Raw genomic sequence first — 13,441 nt, 5'->3', positions numbered from 1 at the left:
TAAATCTATTTTCAAAATACTTTGAAAGACAATATAGCAAAAAATATACACATCTTGTAAACTGATATAGTCATGAGAATGGGTTATGTAGACACACTGAGTAATAGGATTGTGTTGCAAATTATAATGGATTATATGTGTGATATGTAATCATAATACACACGTAGGATCACTCTCGAGGAAAAAAGGCAACGCAGAAAGAACCGTGTATTGCAGAATACACCATCTAAGGAGTCTTTCTGCTGTACCTTATGTAATCGGATATGTCTGTCACGTATTGGCCTCATAAGCCACCAGCGTGCCTGTAGCAAATGTGGATAGAGCCTTCCCAAATCTTCGTTCGTGAAGCCTAGCCATGGAATCATACATATGTATGATTATACATAAATATGTAATTGAATGTGTTTCCTATTTACATTACCATTCTTTGATATTCCACCATACAGATAATTAACACAGTGACAGCCCACTTTAGTGCATTCTCCGGTCCAGTAAATGTATTCAAATTGAATGTACATACATGTGGATAACGTTCATCAGAGAATTTATGCACTTGGTAGTTTTTTTTTACAAGCATTATATTCCCATTTTCTAATTTAAATATGAAATCCAGAGAACTTATAAAGCAAATAAAGAATTCTTTACATTCATAAATTATGCCTACATTGTTAATTTCTACATAGTATATTTAATAGTTTGTTAATTGCATTGCCTAATATATCTTTTCATCAGTAATCAAATAAATCTTCATAATGACATTCAGTAACTTCTAGACAGGTAAATAAATATTTTCCATATCCTTTCTTATACTATTCGAATATTTACCGGTAGAGGTAAATCTTTTTAAAAGATGATTTTCATGTGAACACATAAGTATGCATACGTTCTTCTCCTTGTAGGTGAAACAAAAAAGATGGTCACATTGACCATTTTAGATGATCCAGAGCCAGAGGATAATGAAAGCATCATAATCAGCCTGGTCCATACTGAAGGAGGAAGTAGGATTCTTCCCAGTTTCGACACTGTCACACTGATTATCCTGGCAAGTGACAACGTGGCAGGAATCATTAGCTTCCAGACAGCTGGAAGGTCTGTTATTGGTTGTGAAGGTGGGTCCTGTGTGTTGACCACACTGTTTTAGCATGAACTTCCATCTCTGTGTTTTCTGTTGATAATGACTCAGAGATTGTATCACTGTTCAGAGCATGCCAGCAAGCAGAGAATAACCACATATTTGGCATACATTTCTTTGGATTTTTAGCTCTTGCAAGCATTACACTTACATGAAATCTATGAAAAGGATGAATACACCATTTCCAAAAACATTTTATATATCATCATCTGTTCTTTCCTGTTTTTCTGAAGATTAGGCCTTGCTTCTATTGGCATAGCATTTCTAAGCTCCTTTTAGCATTTCTTGTCTTATTCATTTATACTGTATTCCAGAAATTTCCATCTACATACCAATTAGTAGTCTGAAGCAAATATCATCTATCACTGATTTAATATTAAATCATCTAGAAAATATTCCCACAGAAAGATTAGGATCAAATCTTCTATCTTTCTGACTCAATAACCCACTGTTTTAAAATTTCTCTTTATGCTTTTTTATTGTATCTCATGTGGCAATGTGGCAATCTTGATGTCATGGCTTTTGAGAAAGAACAATATTAATTGGATATCTAGTGTCTACTAGTGCTTTGAGAGAGCATATTGCATGTTTGACCTAAGGCTTTGTACAGTTCTGTGTAGGGTAGTAGTAGTAGTACTCAAAATGATTGCTTTCGCCAGCCTCAGTGTATTGAAGTCTCACATTTTTCTGGCGTGTAAACTGATGGGCAGGGAAACTAAACATAACAGAAATTTGCTGTCCAGGAATGTGTGCATTGTATTTTCTGTTGGAAGAAAAATTCTGTCTCTAGAGAACATGGTCTGTTTTTTTTCCTGAAATGAAAAGATGTGTCTTAGTTTAAGAGTAATGCTGGGGTGGAGACTCCAGTGAATGGCCACCCTTTCACCAATACAGAGAGACAAAATATGAAGAGATATAAATGAAAAATAACAATTTATTGACCAGAACTATAGCAACAAACAGAACAGTTCAAACCAACAACAGAGATCACCTCTAGTCTGCCCACTGCCTGTCCGACTGAAAACATGGTCGAAGATGGAGAAAGTTCTGGTTCCTTCCAGGCGGCATCTTTCCCCCAACCCCTACCAAAAATGTTGGAAAAAAGGAATAAAATACAAAACCTACTTAAACCACGACACCGTAGCATTTTAGGTTTTATTTAGATATGGTTTGTATTAATTCTCTGCTAGTCTGTACCCGTTTTTTATTCCTCCACATTAGTGGTCCTGATTTGCCTGCCAAGCCAGCTGCAGTCTGGCAGGGTAAGAGCCACTGTTAATGAGCACAAGGAATTACTAAAAACCATCTCATTCCCAAAGGTTACAATGACCTGGGATACTTTCAACTGGTTAAATATTATTCATAGCATGCTAGCAAATGCTGGCTATTTGAAGCTGAAGTGCTGTAGTGTGGAAATTACTTGATTTCTTCAGCTTGTGGAAAAATAGTGCATTGCATTATAGCACCAAAGAACAACCAAACTAGTTACCTAAGGCCCTTATATAATTTCAGTGCTTTTATTTAATTTTTGGTAACAATCTTTTTTGTTATGAAAGCAAAAGTTAACAGACATAAATTCAAATATTGTTACCTTTTATATTTATTATTGAAAGTTTCTGTCAAGCAAATCAGTATTCTTTTCAAGGTGTACATATTTTTTATCACCTTATTGAGGGCAATGGTAGCATTTTAGTACAGGCAGAGCTTGCAACAGATGTGTGGCTATGACTGTACTAGGTGAAAACACAGTGCAGTAGCTTGAAATGGGGAACAAGAGGAGGATTGATGGAGATCTCCTCCTTCTTCATTGATAAATGCAGATATCTAAAGAAATATTTAAAATGGTGGAATATTAAAAAACTTAAAATAGTGAAATTAACTTAATAACACTCAATCTTCAAAATCTGATTAGTACTTGTATTATTATTTCTTACTGGATAGGAATAGCAAAGATTTCAGTAAATCTGACCAAGAAACATATGTGAGTAAATTACTACCTGTGGAAAAAGTACTGTAATTACTTATAGATGCACATTGTCATTTGATACTGATTATTCCAGAAATTATAATAAATTATTATACAATATACATTACAAATTATGAAACATTAATTTTTTGCTTTTAAATACTTTCAAATTTTGGATTTTTTTTTCTGGATCTTTTCTAACACTGATAACATTTTTAAGTTCAAACTCATATAAATGGAACTTGCAGGTAATTACAAGCATTTTTCTGATTGCACTGTGTAAAAACAAAAGACACTGCAGACGTTAGGAACATGTATATTCCTTGCCCGTTAGTTGTAGTAGAAAACTGTGTTATAGCTGAGTATACAGCATTTACTCTGTTGCGTAGTTCACAGACCAATACTGCTCTTCTTTTTGTGCATGTTTTGATGGCACTTACTCATTTGTACCAGGTTCCTTGTATTTTGGTAGTTCTTTCCAAGGGTGAACCAAAAAGAGACAGTTTTTTCCAAGAGTGAACTAAAACCAGAGAAACCCAGGAAGAAAGAGTTTAGGTTTGTGGGGGTTTTGTTTCAATGTTAAAAATGAATGTGTTATATAACTACTGTGAAGCTCACTATTAAAAATATTAAGGTCTTTCAGGAAAAAATATTTTAACTCTTATGCATGTTTTTGACTTCTCATTTTAATTGTTGAATTGTAGGAGAGGAAACTCAAAATATTATATCTTATAATTTGTTCCTAGGAGAACAACTACCATTTCATATTGTACGAACTGCCCCAGGACTGGGAAATGTTACTGTTGAATGGAAGATAGTTGGACATAATGTAAAACAAAATTTTGAAAACTATTCTGGAATACTCTTTTTTCCTGAGGTAAGTCCATAAGCAAATCTAGTGGCTACGAGAGAATATTGTAATTTGAAGTGAGCTGAGGAAACAAGTGTGCTTTTTTAGCACACTTTTTTTCTTTCTTTTTTTCTTTATGTGGTTATTTACTCACCCCTTTACTCCAGGAGTTCTAAACTGCAGGGAGTTTATAGTTTTAGATACTTTAAGTTTACATTTCTTAAAAGTATTGTTCAAAATACATATGATACTGTGGTATCACTTGTACTCTATAAACTAATGACTAACCATTTTATCAACAAAATAAATAGGGGACATTGAATACAACATTGTATATTCACTTGCTGGATGACTATATTCCTGAAGAAAAAGAAGAATACCGCATCATCTTGTACAACATCAAAACAGAAGGTAATGCACAACTACAGCCTGCTATATCATAAAATTGCCATTTAGTAGTGTAATATTTTCCTATGTATTAATCAATTTTGGAAGCATAGGGTTAAGCATACTGCAAATGTTGTAAACTGTGCAAATTTTGTTCACATTTTATTGAAACATCCTTGAAACTTCTTTGTATATGTGTGTATATATATATATATAAATCCCACGGTGTCTTTGCATTTTTCCTTAACTGACTGTTTAATTCAGTGCTTATTTGCTTACCTTTAACTGAATATAAACTTGAGCATACTAATACGTTCTGGATACAAGTGCCATGAAATAAGTGGATATTTTTATCTTTGAAAACAATCTTTTCATGTTAAGCTATCTTTCTGATCTGTCTCTGAATTCCAGGATGTCAGCATATTTTATTCTTCCATTCAAATTATAACAAGAAAAGCATGAAACTGCATCCCTTCTGAAATACCCTTTGTTAAACTGGAATTAATATCTAAAAACCAAACTAACGTGACATAGGTTGTGTTGCTGCTAGGTACCTTGCCAACTTGCATTAATAATTTGTTTATTGTAGTAATCCTTCAGGATAAGTATCAATTAATGTGACTACTCATCGAGGTAACACTGTTAGTAATTTCTTAATGGAATGACTGAGAAGTTGAATATAATTTTAACTTGTGGAATGAATACCTAGGAAAACTTTCTCTTTCGATTTACAATAGAATTAATTTAGGAAAGTTGATATTTAGCACTGGCCCTTTTTCTCATTTCTTAATACAGTTTTGTAACTCTATACTTTGTGTGCATACAATTCTTGTGATTGAATATTCTTTTATTTGTTATAGAATGTAATTATGTATACATTCCATGAAGTTTACCAGCTGTAAACTTCAGTCAGCAGTCGTGTTTGGCTTGATGTCATTTACACTGTTACTAGCTGTCATTTGGATGTAATAGTAGCAGTAATATAAGACAAAACTTTACTTGCATAATGCTGTATTAATTGTAGTCCGTTGATTCTTTTGCAGGAGTTTCTTCTTCAGGTGCTGCCATTTTGGATAGTCAGGGATATGAAGCTGTTCTGACAGTAGAAGCTAGTGATGAACCACATGGAGTATTGAATTTTGCTTCTCCATCCAGGGTAGTTTTACTTCCAGAGGAAAACAAAACAGTTCAACTTTTTATTAACAGAGAATTTGGATCTCTAGGTTTGTATAACAACTCCAAGAGAAGTTGAGTTTTGTTTTTGAAATTATTAGACAAATGAAAGCTATGACAGGGAAGCTGGAAATTTAGAAAATCTTGGGTACAGTTGATATTTTCAGAACTTCTAGGTCCTTAGTGCAGACTTGGAAACTAAGTTTTAGCTAAAAGTGGAGCCTTAGCCCTCAATTTCACATCAAGGGGTCTGTTGTGGCATATAACACAGCTAATTGGCTATTAGGATTGTATCTTTATGTCTGACAAATCTGTCTTGAAGCGTGACTCTGTCCGGAAGAAATAAAAAGCATGAGAAAAGGAGCTTGAATGAAATGATCATTCCCACATCTTTGCCTCTAAACTTGCAGAAGTTGACAGCTTAGGAATGTCCCATGGAAAAAGTTTCATTCATACCACTGAATTCAGTTCTCCTCTGAGAATTCTGTATTCTTTTTTAATTCAATTTTTCCTTTTAAAATCAAATTGAGTGGTACTAACTTCCAGAATTCAGTGATGTGCTGTGTGCAGAAATATTTACTTAGTTGCTTGAGGATTTTAAGTTGCATTAGGAGATAATGTGTAATCATTTTCTAATTACATTTTTAGAGTATATTTAGACATCTTTGGTAATCTCTTCTAGTTTCTGTTATCTGTTTTGAAGTGACCAGTTAAAACAAATATTCAAGATCTGGACACGCCACAGATTTGTAGAGGCATTTTAATGGTATTTCTGTGTTTTCCCATTTCTTTTTTTATATCAATCAATATCTAAATTAACTTTCAAACACTACTCAGGAAATTAATACTTTTTTCTAAGTATGTCTGGTAAATGTAAAATCTCTTAATTAAAGTTTATCATTATTTGTTAATACTAAGATTCTTTTATACCTTTTGTTATATTTCATAAAGACTAGCTTTGAATTTCATCTGTCATTTTATCTCCAGGATCACTTTCTTTAAATTTGCAACTTAACTTACTCTGACAGATTAGTGAGACGTGGCTTTTTTATTAAAAAAATAAATTATGTCTAACTTTTCCCCTTAGTAAAATTTATCAGTGTGCTCCCTAGTTTTTATTCTTTACTGGAGTCTTTGTTAGTCTTTTTGGGAAGGAAACTAGATTTAGCACTGCCTTTAGAGCCTTTCTTAGATACCGGTTGTTCCTGAAACGTTCTACTTCCCTTGGCACCGAACCTGATATTAATAATACATTAGAAGTAGCAGGTAGTACTTCAGTAATGTAATATTTTCAGTCCCCAGTGCCTCAAATGCCTGAATACATTTGATCCTAATGCTTTCCAAGTCCTGTGTTGTTGGACAAATCATCAAAGGCTGGACTGAAAGCGTGTTAAAAGCAATAACAAAATTCTGTTGGCTCCAGATTACTCTTTTAATCCTTCTGGTTTGCAGTTAGGTTTTTCATTTTGTCAAGGAGCATTTGATTTCCTTTCTTTGTCTGTTCTGGTAAGCATTGTGTAAGAATTGAGAACAGTTGGTTTTTTTGGTCATATTTTAAACAGGTGCTATCAATGTTACATATGCCACAGTTCCAGGATTGGTCACCTTAAGTAATCAGACAGAGGGGACCTTGGCTGAACCAGGAGCTGATTATGTAGCTGTTTCTGACTCACTGATTTTGGAAGAAGGAGAAACATCAGCTGTCATAAGTGTTACTATTCTGGAGGTAAATTCTATACCCTCTCACTCTGTACACAGAAAAGAGAAAATTGTGGAACCTGAAGCTTGCAACCTATGTATTACTTGAAGCTATAGATTTTATTGTAATTTAGAAAGCCTGTGTCTTAATGGTAATTTCACATAAGGATAAATAATAACAGAGAACAGTACTACCTATAGTTAAATGAAATTAAGCTCTCTCATTAAGACTTTATTATCTGATATTCAGACCAGTGTAATTCATTGCTTGTTACAGGCTGTTACCTTATCAATGGTTGGAATTTATGCCTTTAAAATTGGGCAGAAGTTTATTCACATGTCTAGTTCAGTGTCAACACAGTTGTTTCCATGAAATAAAATGTCTTACTTCATAATTCATTCAAGATAATACATTTTATATGAAAATGTTGCAGGAAAATGTTGCCATAATGTAAGAGACTTCTAGTGTGTTGCTTTTTGGCAACTTCTGTTACAGTTTCTTAGAGAAAATGAAAAGAAGATGTGCTGGATTTGTGTTTTGTAGGACGATGTGCCAGAAGTGCAAGAATTCTTCTTGGTTAATTTGACTTCAGTGGAACTTATTATGAACCATTCAACTTCTTCCCTACCTAGGCTGGGTAAAACAACTTATGCAGAATTATGTTTAACTTTATTTTTATATCAGTTGCAATCATATTATATTACTCTGGCATATTCTCATTATTCCACTTACTTGCCAACTATGCTAATATGTGACCAGGTACTCTGCATGAAACATTGTAGAATATCAAATATAATCAGTATTACACGACTTCTTACTTTTTAAAGCCCTGTAAAAACTCTAAGGCGATTTTCACAGAGGAGTTAGTTAGTAATTAGCAGGTGGAGAGCACTGTTATCTCAGAAGTTTCATTAGCAGTCAGTTAATGTGATTTTAATTTCCAAGAACATAATGGAAACAAATATGTCTAAAAAAATTCGTTCATGTGGTTCCTGTACTCACTCTTTCAAAAGCAGCTTTTTATTACTCTTTATCAGATTTACTTTTAGGAGTTATATTCTATGATTTTTTCTCCTCTTCCAGTGAACTTATTGTTTGCTTAATTAGATTTTCATTCTGCTTCTGAATTTGGTAGCAGAGCTGCCATTGGCTTTAAAGGCAGTTGGGTTATCCTGTGGTACTAGAGGCTAATTATGCTGATTATTTCTAACATCTTCTATGACTCTTTTCTCTTTTCCTTTGCATGCGTGTTGAAGTGACAGAGTTAACTCGTTACAGACTGAAAGGTAATTTGCGAGACTGATTGCTGGTTTGTAGACACAGAGCTATGACTAGTCGAGCCTAAAATTCAAAACATGAAAAGGGTAACATTAAAGTACAAAGGATTTTCTGAACTAAATTGTTCTGTTAGGATGATCAGATAATAGTTTTAATTCATAAGGCAAAAACTTGTCCTTATAATAAAATGTCACAATGAATTCTGTTATCAGACTATTTTCTAATCTTGTTTTCTCTGTTGGTGTATTTTCTTTGTCATAATTGAGGATTATCAATTATCATAATTGAGGATTTAGCTCCTTGTTGATGCAAGGCATTTGTTTAGGACATACAGCAATGCCATACCCCACAGAAAATATTTAATATAAGCCTAGGTGTCTAATATTAAAAAATGGGTGTCCTGCACATGATACTGGCATGTGCAATCAATTCTGCACATCTGGACTATATTGTATATGTTGTTCCTGTTATGGCCATGTGGATGCAGTATGTAGTGTAGGTCTGGGGTGTCTGTGATGTACAGTTAAACACATGGAACTTAAGTGACCTCTGTTTCTGATATGAGGCTTCACACATATGGAGCAGAAACAGTAAACATAAAGACAACTATGTCTTCACCATGCTTCTCTTGCTCACTCTTAATACAAAAGTCAAAGAATTAAGAAATGGGAAAATGTTCAACACTGGGGAATGATGAAAGAAAAACAAATAAACTTATTGGATAGAAGAAGGACTCTAAGCTGGAGTAGAGTGGCAGGGGGGCATCAGGGAAAGGGAAGCATACCAGCCATGAAAGAGGTCTGATGTGGAAAGTGAAGTATTACAGATCTTGGGTGAACTGATCGGACTATAACACAAGGGAAAACACAGGTTAGGAGTGAAGCTAAAGGGTCTATATTTGCTGGCACTCTCTATGGAGATCTAAACTTCAGTAACATTTCTGATATGTAGAGGTGTTACAGCTATTGATGATGTTCATCATTACCTCATAGTGTGAGGTTTGAATTTGTAGCAGTGACCTTTTATTTAGTTTTATGTGATTTAGTAGAGATCCTTCAAATGGATCTAAAAATAGTGTATTTACTACAGATCCAGTGGAGTCAATTTGTTTTGTAGGAATCGTGATTCTTTCTTCATTTCTTTTTAAGTCTTATTAAAAGTAAATTGACGTAAATTGAGGTAATCATGTGATGCTGTTTGAACAAATTAAGGTATTATGTTCTCAGAAAAATGAAGTTCTGACTGTCAGGTCCTGGTCCCTGAAAGTGGTGGACATTTCTGGCATCTAGCAATTTTTCAGTATTTTCACAGGGCAATACATGCAATCATCTTTCAGGGTTACTGTGAAGATACATATTTTTTTATAAAGTAATAGAATGTTACAGTGCATAAGCTGCCTATAAGAAATTAATAATTCTATATTTGTAGCAGAATCTGAGGTGTGTGTCATTAAGGTTTATGATCAGGCACTGAAACATGAGCAGGAGATGAAATACTGGATCATTTGTTGTTCTTTCTTACTCATTTTCCCTTCTGTACTCAGAATGGCACAGTCTGCAGAACATTAAATGTCATCGTAATAAAAACACATAATGAAGATGAAATGAGATTCCTTGACAAATCTTGCTTTTGGCATTTTCTAATTTTTCTGTGCTATGGGTTTTTTTTCTAAATTTTCTTTAGTCTTTTTTTTCTATACATTATCAAATGTAACAGTTGTAATTCAAGGCACTGTCTTGCAGCTCTAATAGTAAGGTAGTAAAAACAGATTTTCTTTAAGGCTTTCCAAATTATCTTCCCCATGACCTTTTTCTCCTCCATATTTTAGAAATGGAAAATTATGTATTTCTTGTACAAAATTAGTAGAGAAATAAAGAAATTCTTCTGTTATGCTTGAAAATAATGAAAATGGACTTCATTGTTCTTCATATTTGTCCTTCTGTTTTCCATTTTAGATGTGGAAGGTTTAACTTCACAAATTATTATTGATGCTAATGATGGAGTAAGCGGAGTAGTTGAATGGGAAAGTACCAAGTAAGTCTTGTCTCTTTGAAGAACTCTCTGTGTCAGTTAATGATTGGAGTTGCTCAGTAATTTTAATTTTCAGTTAACAGTAGAACTTCTATTAACAATAGGGTCCCATATTTGAGATGGCAACACATCATTCAGTTCAGTAGAACTGGAAAGTATAAGATAATTCTCATACTGGAAACTAGCATTTACGTTATGTTTACTCAGAAATCTTATGCTACCATGTAGTTATTTTCGCTGCTGTCCTTTTGTATTGTGAACTTCCATCCCTCCTGCAGCCTCCATCCTTTGCTCCAGCCTCTGCATCCATGTAAACATACACACTGGCATCTCCCAGATCTTTTTAATCTGATTTCCAGGAGCTAGGAAGAAGGCATCCGTGACCATAGACAGGCTTAATCTGCCACTAATAAGCAAGAAAAAAACGACAACATCCTATAGGATTTTTACATAATTCCATTTACATAAGAAACAAAGATAAAAAGGTTGCATTCGACATTGGTGATGATACTGCTACTGTAATGGTGCCTTTTACTTATAAGGCAGAGGGAATGATTTGAAGTGAAAATATAACAATTATCTACCATTTTATTCAGAACAACATGCTTAGTGAGCATTGTCTTGGTTTTCATTTTAGTTTTGAAGTTAATGAATCTCATGGGGATTTGACAATAATGGCATACCGAAACAAAGGATCTTATGGGAATGTGTCTGTATTTTTTTATGCCCAAAATTTGGAGGCACAGCTGGGTTTGGATTTTAATGTGACCTCAAGGGTAAGAGTTCTGAATCTAGTAATTTTCATTCCTTCAACTTCCTTAAAAGAATGTCCTCTTGTTTATTTTGCAGAATGATCACTAGTACAGCTAGATTTTTCAGCATGTTTCAGTTGCTTTGATCATCTGAATAGATGATCAAAGAGATTGAATTAGTCATCTTATTTTACTCTTTCTTTCTTTTTCAGTACTGAAGCATTTTTAAATATAAGACACATTGTAAACTTTCAACATCTATTTCAAATACAATTTCCTTAGACTAGAGCATATAAGATTCCATCTAAGTTTTAATATTTTTTGCAACAGAACTCTCAAAATGAATTGCTCTTGCTTGTCCTCACTCTGCAGTATGCTGAACTATTTTGCTTCTATTTCAATCAATTTCTAAGAGACATAGAAAGTACAGCTCTTCTTGCCTCCTCTTTCCTTCCTAGCTAAGACAATTCTGCTTTGCCTTAGTTTAAAATTTCTCTGTATATTAACAGCTGTTGAGTGTTCAATGCTTTCTGTGCTTCAATGCTAGACTCTTTTTTTTGCTGATGGAGAAAGGAATAAGTCTGTTGTTGTTACGATTTTTGATGATGATATTCCTGAAGGTGTTGAAAAGTTCCAGTTAATTCTAACAAATCCCTCTCTGGGCCTGGAATTAGGGAAGAACACAACAGGTAAAACTTAGTTTTGATGTTCTCCTTCTTCAGAATTGTCATTTTAGTGACAGTGATTTTAATTTTGTTCTTCTGAATATTTCAGAAAACACCATAGCCCTGCTGTGGTAGATTATTAGTCTCTTTTGGAAAATTCTTAAACATTCCTGTGAAATGTGTAAAATTAACAAAATAATATATAAAATAAGGAATCAAAAATTGCAGAAGTGAACTTTTTAATAAGACAGTCTGAATTCTTCCTTTCTAGAAATATTTCTAGATAAAGCAAATACTTACATACTCTCTTCAAGTAATATCAACATTATACACTAAAGGAAGAGTGGATTCATGTATATACGTATTTATTTGTATATGTGTACAATTATATTTTACTGTATTAATTAAAGAATATTTCCATCATTTATTTCTCAAAAGCCACAGTTACTATATTTGCCAATGATGATGGACATGGAGTTTTGTCGTTCAATAACAGTGATCACTTCTTCCTAAGAGAGCAAACAGCTCTCCATCTGATGGAAAGCATTGCAGTATTAAATATTATTAGAGAACCTCCTCAGGGGATATTTGGAACTGTGACTGTTCAGTATCTTGTAAGTGAGATTAATTCTTCAGAGCCATCGGTGGATTTGACCCCTTCTCAGGGATACATTGTACTGGAAGAGGGAGTCAGATTCAAGGTAATATGATAGTTATTACCAAAGAAGTGAAGAAAGTTTTTTCAAAATTTTTGGAAGGCCTTCAGAAATGTCCATGTTTTTTTCATGTACAATTTTTTTCTGATGTTTTCCTTCATTCTTGGAGCTAACTGAGTCATGGGAGCGCATAAAAATTGAAGGTGCTTTGTTGTAGATATTGTGCTCTTTGTAATAGTTCAGGTAAACTGAAAAAATATAAAGGGTATATAATATTTATATATGCATGGGGCCACTTATTTGTATGTATTTAGTACGTAGCTGAAACACAAACTTTGACATGAAGTCATAATTTACAAGTCTAAATAGTTAAAGTGGGAGTAAAGCTCCTGTTCTGTTATGTGGCCTGAACTGAACAAAGTATGCTGCAGCAACGGCAAAAGGTGAAGAGCTCTCAGAGTCATAGAAATTGAAAACTGCTTATCTTTCTAGAGTATTAAGCTCACTGCCTCTCTGCTGTCCCCACAAGAATGTCAGCTAGAAAATGAGCTAGCTTACGTGTGTGAAATCCTGACTGCTCTGAAGTTTAATACTTGCTTTATTATATTTTATTTTATTATTTTATTTTATTTTATTTTTTCAGTGAAGCTGGGGTCAGTAACAGGTTAGTATATTATGGTTAGTGGAGTAGAATCTGAAACAAACCTTGCTGGAAATGCTGGTTTTCAATTTCTTGACCTGAAGTGCCTTTGGAACCTCAGTGATGGCCAGTTTAGCAGATCTGTGGGAAGAGGCAAGTAAAAAATTTCTTAATACAGTCTCTAAATATGGTTCTTAGGATAGAAATAAAGA

The 13,441-nt window shown here is 33.8% G+C and overlaps 1 protein-coding gene across 1 annotated transcript in view; it reads left to right on the top strand.

The window, feature by feature from the left end:
- ADGRV1 (adhesion G protein-coupled receptor V1) overlaps positions 1-13,441 on the top strand; it is a 274,545-nt gene that overhangs the window by 76,158 nt on the left and 184,946 nt on the right. Inside the window, exons 43-53 of the mRNA XM_051782549.1 lie at positions 900-1,109; positions 3,845-3,975; positions 4,260-4,359; positions 5,379-5,558; positions 7,071-7,234; positions 7,751-7,844; positions 8,464-8,493; positions 10,441-10,519; positions 11,154-11,292; positions 11,816-11,957; positions 12,372-12,634. Of these exons, the coding sequence (XP_051638509.1) occupies positions 900-1,109; positions 3,845-3,975; positions 4,260-4,359; positions 5,379-5,558; positions 7,071-7,234; positions 7,751-7,844; positions 8,464-8,493; positions 10,441-10,519; positions 11,154-11,292; positions 11,816-11,957; positions 12,372-12,634 (1,532 nt within the window). The remainder of the gene's footprint in view (positions 1-899; positions 1,110-3,844; positions 3,976-4,259; positions 4,360-5,378; positions 5,559-7,070; positions 7,235-7,750; positions 7,845-8,463; positions 8,494-10,440; positions 10,520-11,153; positions 11,293-11,815; positions 11,958-12,371; positions 12,635-13,441) is intronic.

This window comes from Manacus candei, unplaced genomic scaffold, assembly GCF_025592945.1.
Source record: "Manacus candei isolate 608988 ecotype Guabito, Panama unplaced genomic scaffold, ASM2559294v1 h1tg000016l, whole genome shotgun sequence".
NCBI classification, from domain to species: Eukaryota; Metazoa; Chordata; class Aves; order Passeriformes; family Pipridae; genus Manacus; species Manacus candei.
This window is presented reverse-complemented; position numbering and strand designations above follow the sequence as displayed.